This window comes from Taudactylus pleione, unplaced genomic scaffold (genome assembly GCF_031769625.1).
Source record: "Taudactylus pleione unplaced genomic scaffold, aTauple2 ptg000631l, whole genome shotgun sequence".
NCBI classification, from domain to species: Eukaryota; Metazoa; Chordata; class Amphibia; order Anura; family Myobatrachidae; genus Taudactylus; species Taudactylus pleione.
In genome coordinates, this window is record NW_028285033.1 from 866815 (window position 1) to 893333 (window position 26519).

Sequence of the window (26519 nt, forward strand, 5' to 3'; positions counted from 1 at the left end):
GCCTCCGGCCAGTAGTGCCCCTTATGCAGTGCCCCCAGTAGTGGTCCCTCTATGCAGTGCCCCTTATACAGTGCCCCCAGTACTGGTTCCCCTTATACAGTGCCCCCAGTAGTGGTCCCTCTATGCAGTGCCCCTAGTAGTGCCCCTTATGCAGTGCCCCCAGTAGTGGTTTCCCCTATGCAGTGCACCCAGTAGTGATACAGTGCCTCCGGCCAGTAGTGCCCCTTATGCAGTGCCCCCAGTAGTGGTCCCTCTATGCAGTGCCCCTAGTACAGTGCCCCCAGTAGTGGTTCCCCTTATGCAGTGCCCCCAGTAGTGATACAGTGCCTCTGGCCAGTAGTGCCCCTTATGCAGTGCCCCCAGTAGTGGTCCCTCTATGCAGTGCCCCTTATACAGTGCCCCAGTAGTGGTTTCCCCTATGCAGTGCCCCAGTAGTGATACAGTGCCTCCGGCCAGTAGTGCCCCTTATGCAGTGCCCCCAGTAGTGGTTCCTCTATGCAGTGCCCCTAGTACCGTGCCCCCAGTAGTGGTTTCCCCTATGCAGTGCCCACAGTAATGGTTCCCCATATGCAGTGCCCCCAGTATTGGTCCCTCTATGCAGTGCCCCTAGTACAGTGCCCCCAGTAGTGATACAGTGCCTCCGGCCAGTAGTGCCCCTTATACAGTGCCCCCAGTAGTGGTTCCCCATATGCAGTGCCCCCAGTATTGGTCCCTCTATGCAGTGCCCCTAGTACAGTGCCCCCAGTAGTGATACAGTGCCTCCGGCCAGTAGTGCCCCTTATGCAGTGCCCCCAGTAGTGGTCCCTCTATGCAGTGCCCCTTATACAGTGCCCCCAGTAGTGGTTCCCCTTATACAGTGCCCCCAGTAGTGGTTCCTCTATGCAGTGCCCCTAGTAGTGCCCCTTATGCAGTGCCCCCAGTAGTGGTTTCCCCTATGCAGTGCCCCCAGTAGTGATACAGTGCCTCCGGCCAGTAGTGCCCCTTATGCAGTGCCCCCAGTAGTGGTCCCTCTATGCAGTGCCCCCAGTAGTGGTTCCCCTTATGCAGTGCCCCCAGTAGTGATACAGTGCCTCTGGCCAGTAGTGCCCCTTATGCAGTGCCCCCAGTAGTGGTCCCTCTATGCAGTGCCCCTTATACAGTGCCCCAGTAGTGGTTTCCCCTATGCAGTGCCCCAGTAGTGATACAGTGCCTCCGGCCAGTAGTGCCCCTTATGCAGTGCCCCCAGTAGTGGTCCCTCTATGCAGTGCCCCTTATACAGTGCCCCCAGTAGTGGTTCCCCCTATGCAGTGCCCCCAGTAGTGGTCCCTCTATGCAGTGTCCCTAGTACAGTGCCCCCAGTAGTGATACAGTGCCTCCGGCCAGTAGTGCCCCCAGTAGTGGTCCCTCTATGCAGTGCCCCTTATACAATGCCCCCAGTAGTGGTCCCTCTATGCAGTGCCCCTAGTAGTGCCCCTTATGCAGTGCCCCCAGTAGTGGTTCCCCCAGTAGTGATACAGTGCCTCCGGCCAGTAGTGCCCCTTATGCAGTGCCCCCAGTAGTGGTCTCTCTATGCAGTGCCCCTAGTACCGTGCCCCCAGTAGTGGGTTCCCCCTATGGAGTGCCCCCAGTAGTGATACAGTGCCTCCGGCCAGTAGTGCCCCTTATGCAGTGCCCCCAGTAGTGGTCCCTCTATGCAGTGCCCCTTATACAGTGCCCCCAGTAGTGGTTCCCCCTATGCAGTGCCCCAGGTAGTGGTCCCTCTATGCAGTGTCCCTAGTACAGTGCCCCCAGTAGTGATACAGTGCCTCCGGCCAGTAGTGCCCCTTATGCAGTGCCCCCAGTAGTGGTCCCTCTATGCAGTGCCCCTAGAACCGTGCCCCCAGTAGTGGTTCCCCCTATGGAGTGCCCCCAGTAGTGATACAGTGCCTCCGGCCAGTAGTGCCCCTTATGCAGTGCCCCCAGTAGTGGTCCCTCTATGCAGTGCCCCTTATACAGTGCCCCCAGTAGTGGTTCCCCCTATGCAGTGCCCCCAGTAGTGGTCCCTCTATGCAGTGTCCCTAGTACAGTGCCCCCAGTAGTGATACAGTGCCTCCGGCCAGTAGTGCCCCTTATACAGTGCCCCCAGTAGTGGTCCCTCTATGCAGTGTCCCTAGTACAGTGCCCCCAGTAGTGATACAGTGCCTCCGGCCAGTAGTGCCCCTTATGCAGTGCCCCCAGTAGTGGTCCCTCTATGCAGTGTCCCTAGTACAGTGCCCCAGTAGTGATACAGTGCCTCCGGCCAGTAGTGCCCCTTATGCAGTGCCCCCAGTAGTGATACAGTGCCTCCGGCCAGTAGTGCCCCTTATGCAGTGCCCCCAGTAGTGGTCCCTCTATGCAGTGCCCCTTATACAGTGCCCCCAGTAGTGGTCCCTCTATGCAGTGCCCCTAGTAGTGCCCCTTATGCAGTGCCCCCAGTAGTGGTCCCTCTATGCAGTGCCCCTAGTAGTGCCCCTTATGCAGTGCCCCCAGTAGTGGTTCCCCCAGTAGTGATACAGTGCCCACGGCCAGAATTCCCCCTACATATATGACAGAACAAACATACAAACACAAAACACATACCTGAATCCCCGCTCCGCCGCGCCCGCCGCTGTCCACTCCTCCGTCCTCCCGCTCGGTACTATGGGAGAGGTGCCATGACGTCTTTCCCATCACCCACTGCAGGAGCTGGGAGGCGGAGCCTATGAGTGATCTCCAGTTTGCTGAGAATAATGTTTTTTGTCCCAAGCTCTCTTCAACCTCCCAGTAAGCGACTACAAACATGAAAATCGCCGTCCACCATGATATAAAGATGGCAGCTGTTTCTAAAAAGGAAGAGAGTAAAATAAAATGATTTGTGGCTTTGAACTATTGGCATAGGGACGCAGTCTATGTTGGACCACTTCATCTGGACTGACCCGTAAATGAAAATATTATGTATGGACAAAACTTTTAAACAGCAAAACAATTATTTGTTCTACAAAATGTATTTTAAAGGACAGTTTATATGTTCTGCCCTCTACAATGGAGTTGTCAGTCTGTTGTCTCCTGGTGATTCGCTGGCTGCCTCTGGTCTGTCCCTGGCGGCTCCTCTCTTATTACTATTCTCTCATCTCCCAAATTTCAGAACATTTTTCTTGCCTGAAAACCCACCATCAGAGAACACCCATCCTATACAATAATGTTTTGTGCTTCACCCCTTTTGATTGTAAGCTCTTATGAGCAAGGCTGACTTCACTCCTTTGTTTTGGTTTTGGCTATAACTCGAATGCTTAAATGTTTACTGTTTAGAAGTCATATGTACTTACATGAAGGTTGAATAGTAGTGGTAAAAAAATATACTGTGCAGGATGAGTCTCCCACATCCAAATATTCCAAAGTACGGAATTTGTTTAGCATGACTGAGATTGTGAAACCTTTGCTTTTTGATGGTTCAATGTACAAAAACTTTGGCCCTCATTCAGAGCCGCTCGCTATTTGCGGTCGTTCGTTCTAAAACAAGGGGTGGCTATTCAAATGAACCGTTCGCACATTGCAGTCTGTTCACGCCTCTAAGTCTGAACGAGAGAGCAAAACTTGCGGTTGTAATTTTGAAAAATACGCCCCCTTGCCGCTCGCACCATACGTCATGTCCGCTATTTATTAGATTAATCGAGTACATCGTACAGCGTATGAACTGCTCGCTATTCTTGTGGCTGGTTTTTTCAACCGCTATTTTGCGAGCAGTTCTGAGTTAAAAAAAACCAAGTGACGTGGTCAATGACGCTGCTGTATTAATTATGCACTCCCTTAAAACGCCCGTTTTGACCTTTAAGCACGCCTGCGTTCGAATTCCACACCCCCGTTTTCAAGCACTTTCCCCTGTTACCACCCACATACGCCTCCTTCTGTCACTCAAAATAGCAGGGCATTCGCTATATAGCGAACAAACGATTTTCGGCCGCACTGACTGGTTCGCGCATGCGTATTACGATCCGTACGCATGCGCAGATGTGCGAACATCGGTCAGAACGAACGAGCGGCCGCATACGAGCGGCTCTGAATCAGGGCCTTTGTCTAAGGCACAATATTATTATAAAATACCTTCAGGCTGTGTGTAAAAGGTGTATATAAAACAAATGAATTTCATGTATGCACACAAACTTTGCTGGAGCCACAAAATTATTGAAAATATTGTATAAAATGACCTGCATTCTGTGTGTATATTTGGGTCCTATTCCAAAGATATTTCATTATGGTATTGCAAATATTCAAAACAACGGAATATTCCATTATCCAAAATACCCCTGGACCCAAGCATTCTGGATATGGGAGACTCAACCTGTATGTATATATATATTTGTGTGGGATTGACTGGGCAGACTAACAATCTATATTGTAGGACTTAAGGTGCATACACACACAACGATTTTTTGAACGATTATCGTTTGAAAAAATCGTTCACTTTCTGAGTCGAACGATGAACGATTATTGTAGTTTGTAGTTCAGTCAGACTTGTCAACTCAACGATTTTCATTAAGTTAATATGCAAAAATTGTTTGTAGTTCATAAAAATCGTTCATTACATTTTAATGAACATAGTAAATGAACAACTTTAGTAAACGATTTTAGTTCATTTTTTCAAGGTAGAAAATCGTTTACTAAAATCGTTCATTAACTCAATCGTGTGTGTATGCAGCTTTAGTAGTAAATCCATGTACATTTGTGTGCTGAGGTAATGGTTACTGTTGCCGTCTCAGATTGCTACATTATCTGCACATATAAATGAAGTGAACGTCTGTAGCTGCAGGCGCCTCTCATGGCTCCTGTGTAATAAATGTCTATAACTGCAGGCGCCTCTCATGGCTCGTGTGTAATAAATGTCTATAACTGCAGGCGCCTCTCATGGCTCCTGTGTAATAAACGTCTGTAGCTGCAGGCGCCTCTCATGGCTTCTGTGTAATAAATGTCTATAACTGCAGGCGCCTCTCATGGCTCGTGTGTAATAAATGTCTATAACTGCAGGCGCCTCTCATGGCTTCTGTGTAATAAATGTCTATAACTGCAGGCGCCTCTCATGGCTCCTGTGTAATAAATGTCTATAACTGCAGGCGCCTCTCATGGCTCCTGTGTAATAAACGTCTGTAGCTGCAGGCGCCTCTCATGGCTTCTGTGTAATAAATGTCTATAACTGCAGGCGCCTCTCATGGCTCGTGTGTAATAAATGTCTGTAGCTGCAGGCGCCTCTCATGGCTCCTGTGTAATAAATGTCTGTAGCTGCAGGCGCCTCTCATGGCTCCTGTGTAATAAATGTCTATAACTGCAGGCGCCTCTCATGGCTCCTGTGTAATAAATGTCTGTAGCTGCAGGCACCTCTCATGGCTCCTGTGTAATAATTGTCTATAACTGCAGGCGCCTCTCATGGCTCCTGTGTAATAAATGTCTATAACTGCAGGCGCCTCTCATGGCTCCTGTGTAATAAATGTCTATAACTGCAGGCACCTCTCATGGCTCCTGTGTAATAAATGTCTATAACTGCAGGCGCCTCTCATGGCTCCTGTGTAATAAATGTCTATAACTGCAGGCGCCTCTCATGGCTTCTGTGTAATAAATGTCTATAACTGCAGGCGCCTCTCATGGCTCCTGTGTAATAAATGTCTATAACTGCAGGCGCCTCTCATGGCTCCTGTGTAATAAACGTCTGTAGCTGCAGGCGCCTCTCATGGCTTCTGTGTAATAAATGTCTATAACTGCAGGCGCCTCTCATGGCTCGTGTGTAATAAATGTCTGTAGCTGCAGGCGCCTCTCATGGCTCCTGTGTAATAAATGTCTGTAGCTGCAGGCGCCTCTCATGGCTCCTGTGTAATAAATGTCTATAACTGCAGGCGCCTCTCATGGCTCCTGTGTAATAAATGTCTGTAGCTGCAGGCACCTCTCATGGCTCCTGTGTAATAATTGTCTATAACTGCAGGCGCCTCTCATGGCTCCTGTGTAATAAATGTCTATAACTGCAGGCGCCTCTCATGGCTCCTGTGTAATAAATGTCTATAACTGCAGGCGCCTCTCATGGCTCCTGTGTAATAAATGTCTATAACTGCAGGCGCCTCTCATGGCTCCTGTGTAATAAATGTCTGTAGCTGCAGGCGCCACTCATGGCTCCTGTGTAATAAATGTCTATAACTGCAGGCGCCTCTCATGGCTCCTGTGTAATAAATGTCTGTAGCTGCAGGCGCCTCTCATGGCTCGTGTGTAATAAATGTCTATAACTGCAGGCGCCTCTCATGGCTCCTGTGTAATAAATGTCTATAACTGCAGGCGCATCTCATGGCTCCTGTGTAATAAATGTCTATAACTGCAGGCGCCTCTCATGGCCCGTGTGTAATAAATGTCTATAACTGCAGGCGCCTCTCATGGCTCCTGTGTAATAAATGTCTATATCTGCAGGCGCCTCTCATGGCTCGTGTGTAATAAATGTCTATAACTGCAGGCGCCTCTCATGGCTCGTGTGTAATAAATGTCTATAACTGCAGGCGCCTCTCATGGCTCCTGTGTAATAAATGTCTATAACTGCCGGCGCCTCTCATGGCTCGTGTGTAATAAATGTCTATAACTGCAGGCGCCTCTCATGGCTCCTGTGTAATAAATGTCTGTAGCTGCAGGCGCCTCTCATGGCTCCTGTGTAATAAATGTCTATAACTGCAGGCGCCTCTCATGGCTCCTGTGTAATAAATGTCTGTAGCTGCAGGCGCCTCTCATGGCTCCTGTGTAATAAATGTCTGTAGCTGCAGGCGCCTCTCATGGCTCCTGTGTAATAAATGTCTATAACTGCAGGCGCCTCTCATGGCTCGTGTGTAATAAATGTCTATAACTGCAGGCGCCTCTCATGGCTCGTGTGTAATAAATGTCTATAACTGCAGGCGCCTCTCATGGCTCCTGTGTAATAAATGTCTATAACTGCAGGCACCTCTCATGGCTCGTGTGTAATAAATGTCTATAACTGCAGGCGCCTCTTATGGCTCGTGTGTAATAAATGTCTATAACTGCAGGCGCCTCTCATGGCTCCTGTGTAATAAATGTCTATAACTGCAGGCGCCTCTCATGGCTCCTGTGTAATAAATGTCTGTAGCTGCAGGAGCCTCTCATGGCTCCTGTGTAATAAATGTCTATAACTGCAGGCGCCTCTCATGGCTCGTGTGTAATAAATGTCTGTAGCTGTAGGCGCCTCTCATGGCTCGTGTGTAATAAATGTCTATAACTGCAGGCGCCTCTCATGGCTCCTGTGTAATAAATGTCTATAACTGCAGGCGCCTCTCATGGCTCGTGTGTAATAAATGTCTATAACTGCAGGCGCCTCTCATGGCTCCTGTGTAATAAATGTCTATATCTGCAGGCGCCTCTCATGGCTCGTGTGTAATAAATGTCTATAACTGCAGGCGCCTCTCATGGCTCGTGTGTAATAAATGTCTGTAGCTGCAGGCGCCTCTCATGGCTCCTGTGTAATAAATGTCTATAACTGCAGGCGCCTCTCATGGCTCGTGTGTAATAAATGTCTGTAGCTGCAGGCGCCTCTCATGGCTCCTGTGTAATAAATGTCTGTAGCTGCAGGCGCCTCTCATGGCTCCTGTGTAATAAATGTCTATAACTGCAGGCGCCTCTCATGGCTCGTGTGTAATAAATGTCTATAACTGCAGGCGCCTCTCATGGCTCCTGTGTAATAAATGTCTATAACTGCAGGCGCCTCTCATGGCTCGTGTGTAATAAATGTCTGTAGCTGCAGGCGCCTCTCATGACTCCTGTGTAATAAATGTCTATAACTGCAGGCGCCTCTCATGGCTCCTGTGTAATAAATGTCTGTAGCTGCAGGCGCCTCTCATGGCTCCTGTGTAATAAATGTCTATAACTGCAGGCGCCTCTCATGGCTCGTGTGTAATAAATGTCTGTAGCTGCAGGCGCCTCTCATGGCTCCTGTGTAATAAATGTCTATAACTGCAGGCGCCTCTCATGGCTCGTGTGTAATAAATGTCTATAACTGCAGGCGCCTCTCATGGCTCCTGTGTAATAAATGTCTGTAGCTGCAGGCGCCTCTCATGGCTCCTGTGTAATAAATGTCTATAACTGCAGGCGCCTCTCATGGCTCCTGTGTAATAAATGTCTATAACTGCAGGCGCCTCTCATGGCTCCTGTGTAATAAATGTCTATAACTGCAGGCGCCTCTCATGGCTCGTGTGTAATAAATGTCTATAACTGCAGGCGCCTCTCATGGCTCCTGTGTAATAAATGTCTATAACTGCAGGCGCCTCTCATGGCTCCTGTGTAATAAATGTCTGTAGCTGCAGGCGCCTCTCATGGCTCCTGTGTAATAAATGTCTGTAGCTGCAGGCGCCTCTCATGGCTCGTGTGTAATAAATGTCTATAACTGCAGGCGCCTCTCATGGCTCCTGTGTAATAAATGTCTATAACTGCAGGCGCCTCTCATGGCTCATGTGTAATAAATGTCTGTAGCTGCAGGCGCCTCTCATGGCTCCTGTGTAATAAATGTCTATAACTGCAGGCGCCTCTCATGGCTCGTGTGTAATAAATGTCTGTAGCTGCAGGCGCCTCTCATGGCTCCTGTGTAATAAATGTCTGTAGCTGCAGGCGCCTCTCATGGCTCCTGTGTAATAAATGTCTATAACTGCAGGCGCCTCTCATGGCTCGTGTGTAATAAATGTCTATAACTGCAGGCGCCTCTCATGGCTCCTGTGTAATAAATGTCTATAACTGCAGGCGCCTCTCATGGCTCGTGTGTAATAAATGTCTGTAGCTGCAGGCGCCTCTCATGACTCCTGTGTAATAAATGTCTATAACTGCAGGCGCCTCTCATGGCTCCTGTGTAATAAATGTCTGTAGCTGCAGGCGCCTCTCATGGCTCCTGTGTAATAAATGTCTATAACTGCAGGCGCCTCTCATGGCTCGTGTGTAATAAATGTCTGTAGCTGCAGGCGCCTCTCATGGCTCCTGTGTAATAAATGTCTATAACTGCAGGCGCCTCTCATGGCTCGTGTGTAATAAATGTCTATAACTGCAGGCGCCTCTCATGGCTCCTGTGTAATAAATGTCTGTAGCTGCAGGCGCCTCTCATGGCTCCTGTGTAATAAATGTCTATAACTGCAGGCGCCTCTCATGGCTCCTGTGTAATAAATGTCTATAACTGCAGGCGCCTCTCATGGCTCCTGTGTAATAAATGTCTATAACTGCAGGCGCCTCTCATGGCTCGTGTGTAATAAATGTCTATAACTGCAGGCGCCTCTCATGGCTCCTGTGTAATAAATGTCTATAACTGCAGGCGCCTCTCATGGCTCCTGTGTAATAAATGTCTGTAGCTGCAGGCGCCTCTCATGGCTCCTGTGTAATAAATGTCTGTAGCTGCAGGCGCCTCTCATGGCTCGTGTGTAATAAATGTCTATAACTGCAGGCGCCTCTCATGGCTCCTGTGTAATAAATGTCTATAACTGCAGGCGCCTCTCATGGCTCATGTGTAATAAATGTCTATAACTGCAGGCGCCTCTCATGGCTCGTGTGTAATAAATGTCTATAACTGCAGGCGCCTCTCATGGCTCCTGTGTAATAAATGTCTGTAGCTGCAGGCGCCTCTCATGGCTCGTGTGTAATAAATGTCTTTGTTTCTTACAGGAGAAGTGTTTGATTATTTAGTGGCCCACGGGAGGATGAAAGAAAAGGAGGCCCGGGCGAAATTTAGGCAGGTAAAGGAGGAAATAAATGCCTATATTTAGTCTCTGACGTGTTACCCTCTGCTGGCCACACACATCCGTGATTCCTATGTGATCCCTATGTGATTCCTATGTGATCCCTATGTGGAGCTGGGGGTTTATAGGGATCTTCTGAAGGCCCAGCTATTTGTAGGCCTGTGTTAGTTAGTAGACTGGTTGAGCGGTCACTAGTGAGGAGGGGAAGGATGAGCCACAGCTGTAATGTTACCTATAGCAATGCAGTTATTGCGTGATCGGGGCAGCACGTGTTATAATCACATGCCTACCAATCATCACAGAATACATATGATGATCCTGTCTTACATTGACATGAATATTTGGTACAATCAGTGATCATTTCTTGCTATTAAAGGACAATTACACAAAATATTTGACCTTTTCCTATATAAAAAATTGGGGGATTCAACTAGCATTGCAGGGATGTGTCTCCTGGGTTCAGTGCCCGGACCTACTTTATCGCGTCCGAAGATGCACTTTACTGCGACTAATGCCTAAGGCTTAGTTGTGGTAAAGTGCATTTCTCGGGTTTAAGTTTTGGGCACAATGCTGTTACCGCATTCGGTAAGACCGCGATTTGCTCTAAGGCACTAGTTAGCCCGGACTTCTGCTGGCACCCTCAGGAAAACCGCTAGTCGCAGGGTTATAGCATCAGCAACTGAATCGCTCTGGGCGCTTACCCCGGGAGCTACATCCCTGCCATACTCATTGAATCCCCACCATTGGTGTAAATGATGATAAACAGCGATACCACAGCTCGTAGCGAGTAACCGGAAGCTCATTGTTACTGGCAGACTGATTACTCCTTTCCTGGGAGAACTTTATACATTTATACAGTAGATAAATACAATCTCCTAAGTATATTATAGTGACTTCTTTACATTCATAGCTGGAATACTGAGCATTTACTAAACATTATTGGCATTTCCACGGCACAAATGAAATGCAGAACTGTGCATTACAGGTCCTTACAGTAGCTGACAAACACTCCACAGATTTGTATGTATTACAAATGACATTTAAACAACATTAAACAAAAAATAATGCATCCAAGGCTGGTAGGAAATTTACTCATAAACTTCAACATCGTCAGCTAAAAAACGCATCAAGGGGGATATTTACTAATGTGCAGGTTTTTAGAAGTGGAGATGTTGCCCATAGCAACCAATCAGATTGTACTTATCATTTATCTAGCACCTTATAGAAGATAATAGATAGAATCTGATTGGTTGCTATGGGCAACATCTGCACTTCTAGAAAGCTGCACTTTAGTAAACATAGCCCAAGTGCTTATATGGCACTAAACTCACAGCTCTGCAGATACAGCCAATACGTTGGTGAACTACTATGCCCAGCTCTACAATTTGAGGGATGATGTTGCCACTTTTCAGGAAAACGGTTACTTCCATCTCTTCCTTTCCTGGCCCTAATTTCCCCTCCTTGGATTCAGACTCTCTGTCCGCCCTGAATGCTCCATGGATAGAGCAAGAGACTGACAGTCACCTATATCACCACCACGACCGCGGGGATTCTGGCGCTCAGAATGCTGGTGCATGCCGTTCCCATCCCACCACCACAGTGTATATTAACCATTCTCCTGCCACCACTGTGCATAGCAGCATACTGTGTGCACATACCTGGCGCACCACAACTCCCTGCATAACCCCGATGCTCATTGCTGCAACTGGACAATCCTGTCAACATGAGCCTACTTGTAACACCTTGTAACCTGTTACCTGTTTCTACCTGTAAGTGTGCCGTTTCTAGTAGTAGTACATCACTCCAGGGCCTTGGTACAAGTAACCGCAGCTAGTTTTATTAGCAGTACAAAAATAAAACATGAAATAATTCACAGTCCTTACAACAAAACAAAATAATTCCCTGTGTCAGAATGAAGGAGCTGAATGTCCCTTCGCAAAGCACGTTAGTTACATTCAGTAATCGCAGTGTTTCTTATACCACTTGCAGACAGAAAATGGCAAAAAAAAAACAGCTTTTACCTGGCATTTTGCGTGCCAGGTTTTTTGCCATTTTCTGTCTGATACCTCTTTCACACAGGAAAATGAAAATCCCGGGTAATTCACTCTTATACCCCTTTCAGACTTCTAGAGAATCCCGGGAATTTGGCCTGCCGCAGCCAAATTCCCAGGTAGCCGCGTCTGTCTGAAAGGTACCTACCCGCGAACATGTTCCCAGGTAGCCGCCCTTTGAATTGACCAGGGTTTTTCCTGGGACTTATGTGAAAATACCAGGTAAATCACTTTTACCTGGTAATTTGCTAAACTACCCGGGTTTTTTCCCTGTGTGAAAGTGTCAACCGGGGACTTAATTCCCGGCTCTATGACCCTGCAAAAAAACAGGGTCGGAGACCTGGGAATTTAGTCCTGGGATGACCTTTTCACACAGGGAAAAATCCCGTGTTGTTTAGCAAATTACCGGGTAAAAGTGAATTACTCGTGATTTTCATTTTCCTGTATGAAAGGAGTATTAACAGGACTCTGAGCTGTTCCCCAGGCAGTGAGAGACAGACTACAAAACCTGACACTGGTTAATAAACTAATTCCCTGGTTACGTCAATCTGCTGTGTGGACTAACCTCCATTTGCAAACCGATGCCACCTACCACAGTAGTGTCTGCCAATAGGTTATGTGCCCAGGTCTGTTGATATTAGCATGGCAGGAGCAGCATAACAATAGCAGTATTGGTCTGATTTCAATTAACATGCCAAGAGCAAAAGCAGTCTAGTTGCAATTAGCATAACAACAGTAGTATCAGCCTGATTGCAACCAGCACTACGGGAGCTTAGTGGCCATGGCAGTTAGAGTATGCTGCCATGGAACTACACCTGACAGCATGCCCTGGAGCAATGTCAGTCCACATCGATTCATATATGCTGCTTTCATTTGACCAATCACAATGCCTCCTCTTCTCCCCTATGGTATTACCAGTGATAGCCTAACCCTATGGTACTACCAGTGATAGCCTAACCCTATGGTATTACCAGTGATAGCCTAACCCTATGGTGTTACCAGTGATAGCCTAACCCTATGGTGTTACCAGTGATAGCCTAACCCTATGGTGTTACCAGTGATAGCCTAACCCTATGGTGTTACCAGTGATAGCCTAACCCTATGGTGTTACCAGTGATAGCCTAACCCTATGGTGTTACCAGTGATAGCCTAACCCTATGGTGTTACCAGTGATAGCCTAACCCTATGGTGTTACCAGTGATAGCCTAACCCTATGGTGTTACCAGTGATAGCCTAACCCTATGGTGTTACCAGTGATAGCCTAACCCTATGGTACTACCAGTGATAGCCTAACCCAATGGTATTACCAGTGATAGCCTAACCCTATGGTACTGTATTACCAGTGATGGCCTACCCTATGGTATTACCAGTGATAGCCTAACCCTATGGTATTACCAGTGATAGCCTAACCTTATGGTATTACCAGTGATAGCCTAACCTTATGGTATTACCAGTGATAGCCTAACCCAATGGTATTACCAGTGATAGCCTAACCCTATGGTACTGTATTACCAGTGATGGCCTACCCTATGGTATTACCAGTGATGGCCTACCCTATGGTATTACCAGTGATAGCCTAACCCTATGGTATTACCAGTGATAGCCTAACCTTATGGTATTACCAGTGATAGCCTAACCCTATGGTATTACCAGTGATAGCAGCATTTTTTCATGTGTTTTTTGCAGTCAAATAATGAGTTATGAGATTAAAATGTAGTCTAAGAGCCAACAGGTCTGGAACAATTTGTGTCATTGTCATTTGTAATACAAACCTTTTGGCTTTTTAGGGGGCTGAATACTGCTGTACGCCACAGTAAATGTCTTTGTGATGTTATGGTGCCCTAGGATTCATTGATTTGATAAATGAAATTAGATATAAACATTTTACTTATTTAAAATACATTCTTATTTGCCATGTCCAACAGTCAGGTTTTTTTTCTTACTTTGTAATAGTTGAAGTAAAATAAATATAAGTTCTGTGCTAAATATTTTTATTTAATTAGTGTAATCTTTCCAGATCTGGGTGAAAGTTTGAGACTTCTGTTGGTGTTTATGATCATTCACATATTGGTTGCAGCTCAGAGCTGACATGTTGTATTGTACGTTACTCTTGTGATCACTGAAGGCTCTATCACACTGGAGTTTTACCTGAGTGGGAACACAGTGGAAATATCAATCAAAAAGGGGATTACAGTAACTTGCAGAGTGTTTGAAAATTGCTATGTAAAACAAATCTGAATATATTAGTCAGTGTTGGGAGGAATGTGTAAAGTTCTGTGTGTTCTGCTCTCAGTTCCCAGTACAGCAACTGGCATACTGGCCTCTATGTGTTCTGCTCTCAGTTCCCAGTACAGCAACTGGCATACTTGCCTCTGTGTGTTCTGCTTTCTGTTCCCCGTACAGTCACTGGCATACTGGCCTCTGTGTGTGTTCTGCTTTCTGTTCCCCGTACAGTCACTGGCATACTGGCCTCTATGTGTTCTGCTTTCTGTTCCCAGTACAGTCACTGGCATAGTGGCCTCTGTGTGTTCTGCTTTCTGTTCCCCGTACAGTCACTGGCATAGTGGCCTCTGTGTGTTCTGCTTTCTTTTCCTCGTACAGTCACTGGCATACTGGTCTCTATGTGTTCTGCTTTCTGTTCCCAGTACAGTCACTGGCATACTGGCCTCTGTGTGTTCTGCTTTCTGTTCCCAGTACAGTCACTGGCATACTGGCCTCTGTGTGTTCTGCTTTATTGTCCCCGTACAGTCACTGGCATACTGGCCTCTGTATGTTCTGCTTTCTGTTCCCCGTACAGTCACTGGCATACTGGCCTCTGTGTGTGTTCTGCTTTCTGTTCCCCGTACAGTCACTGGCATACTGGCCTCTGTATGTTCTGCTTTCTGTTCCACGTACAGTCACTGGCATACTGGCCTCTGTATGTTCTTCTTTCTGTTCCCCGTACAGTCACTGGCATACTGGCCTCTGTGTGTTCTGCTTTCTGTTCCCCGTACAGTCACTGGCATACTGGCCTCTGTGTGTTCTGCTTTCTGTTCCCCGTGCAGTCACTGGCATACTGGCCTCTATGTGTTCTGCTTTCTGTTCCCCGTACAGTCACTGGCATACTGGCCTCTGTGTGTTCTGCTTTCTGTTCCCCATACAGTCACTGGCATACTGGCCTCTGTGTGTGTTCTGCTTTCTGTTCCCCGTACAGTCACTGGCATACTGGCCTCTGTGTGTGTTCTGCTTTCTGTTCCCCGTACAGTCACTGGCATACTGGCCTCTGTGTGTTCTGCTTTCTGTTCCCCGTACAGTCACTGGCATACTGGCCTCTGTGTGTTCTGCTTTCTGTTCCCCGTACAGTCACTGGCATACTGGCCTCTGTGTGTTCTGCTTTCTGTTCCCCGTACAGTCACTGGCATAGTGGCCTCTGTGTGTTCTGCTTTCTGGTCCCCGTACAGTCACTGGCATACTGGCCTCTGTGTGTGTTCTGCTTTCTGTTCCCCGTACAGTCACTGGCATACTGGCCACTATGTGTTCTGCTTTCTGTTCCCCGTACAGTCACTGGCATACTGGCCTCTGTGTGTTCTGCTTTCTGTTCCCCGTACAGTCACTGGCATACTGGCCTCTGTGTGTTCTGCTTTCTGTTCCCCGTACAGTCACTGGCATACTGGCCTCTATGTGTTCTGCTTTCTGGTCCCCGTACAGTCACTGGCATACTGGCCTCTGTGTGTTCTGCTTTCTGTTCCCTGTACAGTCACTGGCATACTGGCCTCTGTGTGTGTTCTGCTTTCTGTTCCCAGTACAGTCACTGGCATACTGGCCTCTGTGTGTTCTGCTTTCTGTTCCCAGTACAGTCACTGGCATACTGGCCTCTGTATGTTCTGCTTTCTGGTCCCCGTACAGTCACTGGCATACTGGCCTCTGTGTGTTCTGCTTTCTGTTCCCAGTACAGTCACTGGCATACAGGCCTCTGTGTGTTCTGCTTTCTGTTCCCCGTACAGTCACTGGCATACTGGCCTCTGTGTGTTCTGCTTTCTGTTCCCAGTACAGTCACTGGCATACTGGCCTCTGTGTGTTCTGCTTTCTGGTCCCCGTACAGTCACTGGCATACTGGCCTCTGTGTGTTCTGCTTTCTGTTCCCCGTACAGTCACTGGCATACTGGCCTCTGTGTGTTCTGCTTTCTGTTCCCCGTACAGTCACTGGCATACTGGCCTCTGTGTGTTCTGCTTTCTGTTCCCCGTACAGTCACTGGCATACTGGCCTCTATGTGTTCTGCTTTCTGGTCCCCGTACAGTCACTGGCATACTGGCCTCTGTGTGTTCTGCTTTCTGTTCCCCGTACAGTCACTGGCATACTGGCCTCTATGTGTTCTGCTTTCTGTTCCCTGTATCGGAGTGAGAATTTCTACGTGTGCTGCACAGATTCTCATTGATCAAAATAGAGGGCCGAGGGGTCTGTGTATTAATAATCTCAGTAATGCCGTGATTAGTAACAATCCGACTTGCCGTGATTATTTTCATTTTTATTGAAAATATCCCAGCTATGTAGTACTGGGAACTTGCAGGACAGCGGATGCGGTAACAACTGTCCCCACCAGTTGTATCCCCGGTATTTTGGAGAAGTCTTTCACAGAAGTAAGACGTCCCCAGGGGAAGCTGACACTGCGTATGCTCACATCGTCCGCTTCCTGGCTGGCCGGGGGCTGCGGGGGAGAGATCTCTCTCCTGCCCCTGGAGTGCCCAGGCAAACACTAGTGTAAGCTACCAGAGCTAAACTCTGAAAAGCCTTCTCTTTTTGGAGTTTAGTACATAGGGGTCAGATCGTAGTCTCCATTGAAAATAATGGGGACTGAGATCTGAAGTGCTACTTCCTGCAATGTGCCATTAGTACAGAGGACCAATACATAACATTATGCAGAAACTGCAGCTTCTGCATAATTTTATGTAAAAAATGACTTGATACATAGGCCCTAAGACTTTTTAAAGATACCCTGACATTGCTGTTGCTACAAACACTAATGGAGCATACACATGGTCAGATTTGTCAGACTTGTCAGATGAACGATTGAACGATTTGAACGATTTTACCAAAGTTTTGAACGATTGAACGATTTTACCAAAGTTTTGAACGATTTGAACGATTGAACGATTTTTGACTGCATTAAAATGAATGGAATCGTCCAAGTCTGACTGCAAACACATCAGATGTCAGAAATCGTTATCTGACAAACGGGAAAGCGCATCGTTGATCGTCCATCGTTCAGGCATGTCAGATATGTCAGATTTTCCTTCAGATATGAACGACTGAACGATTTTTCAATCGTTATCATTCATATCTGAAGGAAAAATCTGACCGTGTGTATGCACCATAAGTCCTATAAGTATCTAGGACTATGTATATGATATAAATCTATAAGCAGATACTGAAAGTAGGTCTAAAAACTGGGAAGGAATTTGATTGGCTAGATTTTATATGTCTATGAGACTAATTGAATGTAATTTTGTTATTTATTTTTTAATAATATATTAATAATTATGTTTTAATGTTATATTAAATTACCTAAATTCCATGCCTTGTCTTGTTCTTGCTGCAGGTAAAGAAGGGTCTTGTTATAATTTTAAACAGCGCCTGAGATATTTTTGTTTTAAATAGAAATATAGAGATATATAATCTATATTGATACGTTATTTAATAACTCAAGTCATTTTAAGCAATGATTTGCAATGGCCTTACAGACGGGAAGTCTGGTGTACATAGAGAAAAATACATTCCCCCTTACTGAAATCCGCTTATCTGATAACATGAACTGTAAAAAACTTTCAAAACTTTTGCACATACAATTGTAGAAGGTGCTATGAGCATGACTGCTTTTATAGTGATTTTGTAAACTAATAATGATGGAAATGTAAGTACAGCAAACGCGTGAGCCCAGATAAAGAATAACTATAATGTACAGTACTAGTTTATAGGTGGATTGCACCAGTATGATGCAGGCTGAGAGGTTACCAGTGGGAAAAAGCAACCACACATAATGGCAAATCCCTTCCCCACCTCCATCATTTCCCAGGTTCTTGCACAAGATCCCAGTGCTGTAACACACAGCTGCTAGCAGCCATTAGGGACGAGGCTATTAGTGCCCAGTGCTGTAACACACAGCTGCTAGCGGCCATTAGGGACGAGGCTATAAGTGCACAGTGCTGTAACACACAGCTGCTAGCGGCCATTAGGGACGAGGCTATTAGTGCCCAGTGCTGTAACACACAGCTGCTAGCAGCCATTAGGGACGAGGCTATTAGTGCCCAGTGCTGTAACACACAGCTGCTAGCGGCCATTAGGGACGAGGCTATAAGTGCACAGTGCTGTAACACACAGCTGCTAGCGGCCATTAGGGACGAGGCTATTAGTGCCCAGTGCTGTAACACACAGCTGCTAGCGGCCATTAGGGACGAGGCTGTTAGTGCCCAGTGCTGTAACACACAGCTGCTAGCGGCCATTAGGGACGAGGCTATTAGTGCCCAGTGCTGTAACACACAGCTGCTAGTAGCCATTAGGGATGAGGCTATTAGTGCCCAGTGCTGTAACACACAGCTGCTAGCAGCCATTAGGGACGAGGATATTAGTGCCCAGTGCTGTAACACACAGCTGCTATCATCAGCCATTAGGGACGAGGCTGTTAGTGCCCAGTGCTGTAACACACAGCTGCTAGCGGCCATTAGGGACGAGGCTATTAGTGCCCAGTGCTGTAACACACAGCTGCTATCATCAGCCATTAGGGACGAGGCTGTTAGTGCCCAGTGCTGTAACACACAGCTGCTATCATCAGCCATTAGGGACGAGGCTGTTAGTGCCCAGTGCTGTAACACACAGCTGCTATCATCAGCCATTAGGGACGAGGATATTAGTGCCCAGTGCTGTAACACACAGCTGCTAGCAGCCATTAGGGACGAAGCTGTTAGTGCCCAGTGCTGTAACTCACAGCTGCTAGCGGCCATTAGGGATGAGGCTATTAGTGCCCAGTGCTGTAACACACAGCTGCTAGCGACCATTAGGGATGAGGCTATTACTGCCCAGTGCTGTAACACACAGCTGCTAGCGGCCATTAGGGATGAGAATATTAGTGCCCAGTGCTGTAACACACAGCTGCTATCATCAGCCACTAGGGACGAGGCTGTTAGTGCCCAGTGCTGTAACACACAGCTGCTAGCAGCCATTAGGGACGAGGCTATTAGTTCCCAGTGCTGTAACACACAGCTGCTAGCAGCCATTAGGGACCAGGCTATTAGTGCCCAGTGCTGTAACACACAGCTGCTAGCAGCCATTAGGGACGAGGCTATTAGTGCCCAGTGCTGTAACACACAGCTGCTAGTAGCCATTAGGGACGAGGCTGTTAGTGCCCAGTGCTGTAACACACAGCTGCTAGTAGCCATTAGGGATGAGGCTATTAGTGCCCAGTGCTGTAACACACAGCTGCTAGCAGCCATTAGGGACGAGGCTATTAGTGCCCAGTGCTGTAACACACAGCTGCTAGCAGCCATTAGGGACCAGGCTATTAGTGCCCAGTGCTGTAACACACAGCTGCTAGTAGCCATTAGGGACGAGGCTATTAGTGCCCAGTGCTGTATCTCACAGCTGCTAGCAGCCATTAGGGACGAGGCTGTTAGTGCCCAGTGCTGTAACACACAGCTGCTAGTAGCCATTAGGGACGAGGCTATTAGTGCCCAGTGCTGTATCACACAGCTGCTAGCAGCCATTAGGGACGAGGCTGTTAGTGCCCAGTGCTGTAACACACAGCTGCTAGCAGCCATTAGGGACGAATCTATTGGTGCCCAGTGCTGTAACACACAGCTGCTAGCAGCCATTAGGGACGAGGATATTAGTGCCCAGTGCTGTAACACACAGCTGCTAGCAGCCACTAGGGACGAGGCTATTAGTGCCCAGTGCTGTAACACACAGCTGCTATCATCAGCCATTAGGGACGAGGATATTAGTGCCCAGTGCTGTAACACACAGCTGCTAGCAGCCATTAGGGACGAGGCTGTTAGTGCCCAGTGCTGTAACACACAGCTGCTAGCGGCCATTAGGGATGAGGCTGTTAGTGCCCAGTGCTGTAACACACAGCTGCTAGCGGCCATTAGGGACGAGGCTGTTAGTGCCCAGTGCTGTAACACACAGCTGTTAGCAGCCATTAGGGACGAGGCTGTTAGTGCCCAGTGCTGTAACACACAGCTGTTAGCGGCCATTAGGGACGAGGCTATTAGTGCCCAGTGCTGTAACACACAGCTGCTATCATCAGCCATTAGGGACGAGGATATTAGTGCCCAGTGCTGTAACACACAGCTGCTAGCAACCATTAGGGACGAGGCTATTAGGGCCCAGTGCTGTAACACACAGCTGCTAGCGGCCATTAGGGACGAGGCTGTTAGTGCCCAGTGCTGTAACACACAGCTGCTAGCAGCCATTAGGGACGAGGCTATTAGTGCCCAGTGCTGTAACACACAGCTGCTAGCAGCCATTAGGGACCAGGCTATTAGTGCCCAGTGCTGTAACACACAGCTGCTAGCAGCCACTAGGGACGAGGCTATTAGTGCCCAGTGCTGTAACACACAGCTGCTAGCGGCCATTAGGGACGAGGTTATTAGTGCGCAGTGCTGTAACACACAGCTGCTAGCAGCCATTAGGGACCAGGCTATTAGTGCCCAGTGCTGTAAAACACAGCTGCTAGTAGCCATTAGGGACCAGGCTATTAGTGCCCTGTGCTGTAACACACAGCTGCTAGTAGCCATTAGGGACGAGGCTATTAGTGCCCAGTGCTGTATCACACAGCTGCTAGCAGCCATTAGGGACGAGGCTGTTAGTGCCCAGTGCTGTAACACACAGCTGCTAGTAGCCATTAGGGACGAGGCTGTTAGTGCCCAGTGCTGTAACACACAGCTGCTAGCGGCCATTAGGGACGAGGCTGTTAGTGCCCAGTGCTGTAACACACAGCTGCTAGCAGCCATTAGGGACGAATCTATTGGTGCCCAGTGCTGTAACACACAGCTGCTAGCAGCCATTAGGGACGAGGATATTAGTGCCCAGTGCTGTAACACACAGCTGCTAGCAGCCACTAGGGACGAGGCTATTAGTGCCCAGTGCTGTAACACACAGCTGCTATCATCAGCCATTAGGGACGAGGATATTAGTGCCCAGTGCTGTAACACACAGCTGCTAGCAGCCATTAGGGACGAGGCTGTTAGTGCCCAGTGCTGTAACACACAGCTGCTAGCGGCCATTAGGGATGAGGCTATTAGTGCCCAGTGCTGTAACACACAGCTGCTAGCGGCCATTAGGGACGAGGCTGTTAGTGCCCAGTGCTGTAACACACAGCTGCTAGCGGCCATTAGGGACGAGGCTATTAGTGCCCAGTGCTGTAACACACAGCTGCTAGTAGCCATTAGGGATGAGGCTATTAGTGCCCAGTGCTGTAACACACAGCTGCTAGCAGCCATTAGGGACGAGGATATTAGTGCCCAGTGCTGTAACACACAGCTGCTATCATCAGCCATTAGGGACGAGGCTGTTAGTGCCCAGTGCTGTAACACACAGCTGCTAGCGGCCATTAGGGACGAGGCTATTAGTGCCCAGTGCTGTAACACACAGCTGCTATCATCAGCCATTAGGGACGAGGCTGTTAGTGCCCAGTGCTGTAACACACAGCTGCTATCATCAGCCATTAGGGACGAGGCTGTTAGTGCCCAGTGCTGTAACACACAGCTGCTATCATCAGCCATTAGGGACGAGGATATTAGTGCCCAGTGCTGTAACACACAGCTGCTAGCAGCCATTAGGGACGAAGCTGTTAGTGCCCAGTGCTGTAACTCACAGCTGCTAGCGGCCATTAGGGATGAGGCTATTAGTGCCCAGTGCTGTAACACACAACTGCTAGCGACCATTAGGGATGAGGCTATTAGTGCCCAGTGCTGTAACACACAGCTGCTAGCGGCCATTAGGGATGAGAATATTAGTGCCCAGTGCTGTAACACACAGCTGCTATCATCAGCCACTAGGGACGAGGCTGTTAGTGCCCAGTGCTGTAACACACAGCTGCTAGCAGCCATTAGGGACGAGGCTATTAGTGCCCAGTGCTGTAACACACAGCTGCTAGCAGCCATTAGGGACCAGGCTATTAGTGCCCAGTGCTGTAACACACAGCTGCTAGCAGCCATTAGGGACGAGGCTATTAGTGCCCAGTGCTGTAACACACAGCTGCTAGTAGCCATTAGGGACGAGGCTGTTAGTGCCCAGTGCTGTAACACACAGCTGCTAGTAGCCATTAGGGATGAGGCTATTAGTGCCCAGTGCTGTAACACACAGCTGCTAGCAGCCATTAGGGACGAGGCTATTAGTGCCCAGTGCTGTAACACACAGCTGCTAGCAGCCATTAGGGACCAGGCTATTAGTGCCCAGTGCTGTAACACACAGCTGCTAGTAGCCATTAGGGACGAGGCTATTAGTGCCCAGTGCTGTATCTCACAGCTGCTAGCAGCCATTAGGGACGAGGCTGTTAGTGCCCAGTGCTGTAACACACAGCTGCTAGTAGCCATTAGAGACGAGGCTATTAGTGCCCAGTGCTGTATCACACAGCTGCTAGCAGCCATTAGGGACGAGGCTGTTAGTGCCCAGTGCTGTAACACACAGCTGCTAGCAGCCATTAGGGACGAATCTATTGGTGCCCAGTGCTGTAACACACAGCTGCTAGCAGCCATTAGGGACGAGGATATTAGTGCCCAGTGCTGTAACACACAGCTGCTAGCAGCCACTACGGACGAGGCTATTAGTGCCCAGTGCTGTAACACACAGCTGCTATCATCAGCCATTAGGGACGAGGATATTAGTGCCCAGTGCTGTAACACACAGTTGCTAGCAGCCATTAGGGACGAGGCTGTTAGTGCCCAGTGCTGTAACACACAGCTGCTAGCGGCCATTAGGGATGAGGCTATTAGTGCCCAGTGCTGTAACACACAGCTGCTAGCGGCCATTAGGGACGAGGCTGTTAGTGCCCAGTGCTGTAACACACAGCTGCTAGCAGCCATTAGGGACGAGGCTGTTAGTGCCCAGTGCTGTAACACACAGCTGCTAGCGGCCATTAGGGACGAGGCTATTAGTGCCCAGTGCTGTAACACACAGCTGCTATCATCAGCCATTAGGGACAAGGATATTAGTGCCCAGTGCTGTAACACACAGCTGCTAGCAACCATTAGGGACGAGGCTATTAGTGCCCAGTGCTGTAACACACAGCTGCTAGCGGCCATTAGGGACGAGGCTGTTAGTGCCCAGTGCTGTAACACACAGCTGCTAGCAGCCATTAGGGACGAGGCTATTAGTGCCCAGTGCTGTAACACACAGCTGCTAGCAGCCATTAGGGACCAGGCTATTAGTGCCCAGTGCTGTAACACACAGCTGCTAGCAGCCACTAGGGACGAGGCTATTAGTGCCCAGTGCTGTAACACACAGCTGCTAGCGGCCATTAGGGACGAGGTTATTAGTGCCCAGTGCTGTAACACACAGCTGCTAGCAGCCATTAGGGACCAGGCTATTAGTGCCCAGTGCTGTAACACACAGCTGCTAGTAGCCATTAGGGACCAGGCTATTAGTGCCCTGTGCTGTAACACACAGCTGCTAGTAGCCATTAGGGACGAGGCTATTAGTGCCCAGTGCTGTATCACACAGCTGCTAGCAGCCATTAGGGACGAGGCTGTTAGTGCCCAGTGCTGTAACACACAGTTGCTAGTAGCCATTAGGGACGAGGCTGTTAGTGCCCAGTGCTGTAACACACAGCTGCTAGCGGCCATTAGGGACGAGGCTGTTAGTGCCCAGTGCTGTAACACACAGCTGCTAGCAGCCATTAGGGACGAATCTATTGGTGCCCAGTGCTGTAACACACAGCTGCTAGCAGCCATTAGGGACGAGGATATTAGTGCCCAGTGCTGTAACACACAGCTGCTAGCAGCCACTAGGGACGAGGCTATTAGTGCCCAGTGCTGTAACACACAGCTGCTATCATCAGCCATTAGGGACGAGGATATTAGTGCCCAGTGCTGTAACACACAGCTGCTAGCAGCCATTAGGGACGAGGCTGTTAGTGCCCAGTGCTGTAACACACAGCTGCTAGCGGCCATTAGGGATGAGGCTATTAGTGCCCAGTGCTGTAACACACAGCTGCTAGCGGCCATTAGGGACGAGGCTGTTAGTGCCCAGTGCTGTAACACACAGCTGCTAGCAGCCAATAGGGACGAGGCTGTTAGTGCCCAGTGCTGTAACACACAGCTGCTAGCGGCCATTAGGGACGAGGCTATTAGTGCCCAGTGCTGTAACACACAGCTGCTATCATCAGCCATTAGGGACGAGGATATTAGTGCCCAGTGCTGTAACACACAGCTGCTAGCAGCCATTAGGGACGAGGCTATTAGTGCCCAGTGCTGTAACACACAGCTGCTAGCGGCCATTAGGGATGAGGCTATTAGTGCCCAGTGCTGTAACACACAGCTGCTAGCGGCCATTAGGGACGAGGCTGTTAGTGCCCAGTGCTGTAACACACAGCTGCTAGCAGCCATTAGGGACGAGGCTGTTAGTGCCCAGTGCTGTAACACACAGCTGCTAGCGGCCATTAGGGACGAGGCTATTAGTGCCCAGTGCTGTAACACACAGCTGCTATCATCAGCCATTAGGGACGAGGATATTAGTGCCCAGTGCTGTAACACACAGCTGCTAGCAACCATTAGGGACGAGGCTATTAGTGTCCAGTGCTGTAACACACAGCTGCTAGCGGCCATTAGGGACGAGGCTGTTAGTGCCCAGTGCTGTAACACACAGCTGCTAGCAGCCATTAGGGACGAGGCTATTAGTGCCCAGTGCTGTAACACACAGCTGCTAGCGGCCATTAGGGACGAGGCTATTAGTGCCCAGTGCTGTAACACACAGCTGCTAGCAGCCACTAGGGACGAGGCTATTAGTGCCCAGTGCTGTAACACACAGCTGCTAGCGGCCATTAGGGACGAGGTTATTAGTGCCCAGTGCTGTAACACACAGCTGCTAGCAGCCATTAGGGACCAGGCTATTAGTGCCCAGTGCTGTAACACACAGCTGCTAGTAGCCATTAGGGACCAGGCTATTAGTGCCCTGTGCTGTAACACACAGCTGCTAGTAGCCATTAGGGACGAGGCTATTAGTGCCCAGTGCTGTATCACACAGCTGCTAGCAGCCATTAGGGACGAGGCTGTTAGTGCCCAGTGCTGTAACACACAGCTGCTAGTAGCCATTAGGGACGAGGCTGTTAGTGCCCAGTGCTGTATCACACAGCTGCTAGCAGCCATTAGGGACGAGGCTGTTAGTGCCCAGTGCTGTAACACACAGCTGGTAGCAGCCATTAGGGACGAGGCTATTAGTGCCCAGTGCTGTAACACACAGCTGCTAGCAGCCATTAGGGACGAGGCTATTAGTGCCCAGTGCTGTATCACACAGCTGCTAGCAGCCATTAGGGACGAGGCTGTTAGTGCCCAGTGCTGTAACACACAGCTGCTAGCAGCCATTAGGGACGAGGCTATTGGTGCCCAGTGCTGTAACACACAGCTGCTAGCAGCCATTAGGGACGAGGATATTAGTGCCCAGTGCTGTAACACACAGCTGCTAGCAGCCACTAGGGACGAGGCTATTAGTGCCCAGTGCTGTAACACACAGCTGCTATCATCAGCCATTAGGGACGAGGATATTAGTGCCCAGTGCTGTAACACACAGCTGCTAGCAGCCATTAGGGACGAGGCTGTTAGTGCCCAGTGCTGTAACCAACAGCTGCTAGCGGCCATTAGGGACGAGGCTATTAGTGCCCAGTGCTGTAACACACAGCTGCTAGCGGCCATTAGGGACGAGGCTGTTAGTGCCCAGTGCTGTAACACACAGCTGCTAGCAGCCATTAGGGACGAATCTATTGGTGCCCAGTGCTGTAACACACAGCTGCTAGCAGCCATTAGGGACGAGGATATTAGTGCCCAGTGCTGTAACACACAGCTGCTAGCAGCCACTAGGGACGAGGCTATTAGTGCCCAGTGCTGTAACACACAGCTGCTATCATCAGCCATTAGGGACGAGGATATTAGTGCCCAGTGCTGTAACACACAGCTGCTAGCAGCCATTAGGGACGAGGCTGTTAGTGCCCAGTGCTGTAACACACAGCTGCTAGCGGCCATTAGGGATGAGGCTATTAGTGCCCAGTGCTGTAACACACAGCTGCTAGCGGCCATTAGGGACGAGGCTGTTAGTGCCCAGTGCTGTAACACACAGTTGCTAGCAGCCATTAGGGACGAGGCTGTTAGTGCCCAGTGCTGTATCACACAGCTGCTAGCGGCCATTAGGGACGAGGCTATTAGTGCCCAGTGCTGTAACACACAGCTGCTATCATCAGCCATTAGGGACGAGGATATTAGTGCCCAGTGCTGTAACACACAGCTGCTAGCAGCCATTAGGGACGAGGCTATTAGTGCCCAGTGCTGTAACACACAGCTGCTAGCGGCCATTAGGGATGAGGCTATTAGTGCCCAGTGCTGTAACACACAGCTGCTAGCGGCCATTAGGGACGAGGCTGTTAGTGCCCAGTGCTGTAACACACAGCTGCTAGCAGCCATTAGGGACGAGGCTATTAGTGCCCAGTGCTGTAACACACAGCTGCTAGCGGCCATTAGGGACGAGGCTATTAGTGCCCGGTGCTGTAACACACAGCTGCTAGCGGCCATT

At 49.0% G+C, this 26519-nt stretch overlaps 1 protein-coding gene across 1 annotated transcript in view; it reads left to right on the forward strand.

Moving 5' to 3' along the window:
- Window positions 1–26519, forward strand: part of MARK1 (microtubule affinity regulating kinase 1) — a 1129886-nt gene that overhangs the window by 690791 nt on the left and 412576 nt on the right. Inside the window, exon 7 of the mRNA XM_088454765.1 lies at window positions 9646–9716. Coding sequence (XP_088310891.1) covers window positions 9646–9716 — 71 coding nt within the window. The remainder of the gene's footprint in view (window positions 1–9645; window positions 9717–26519) is intronic.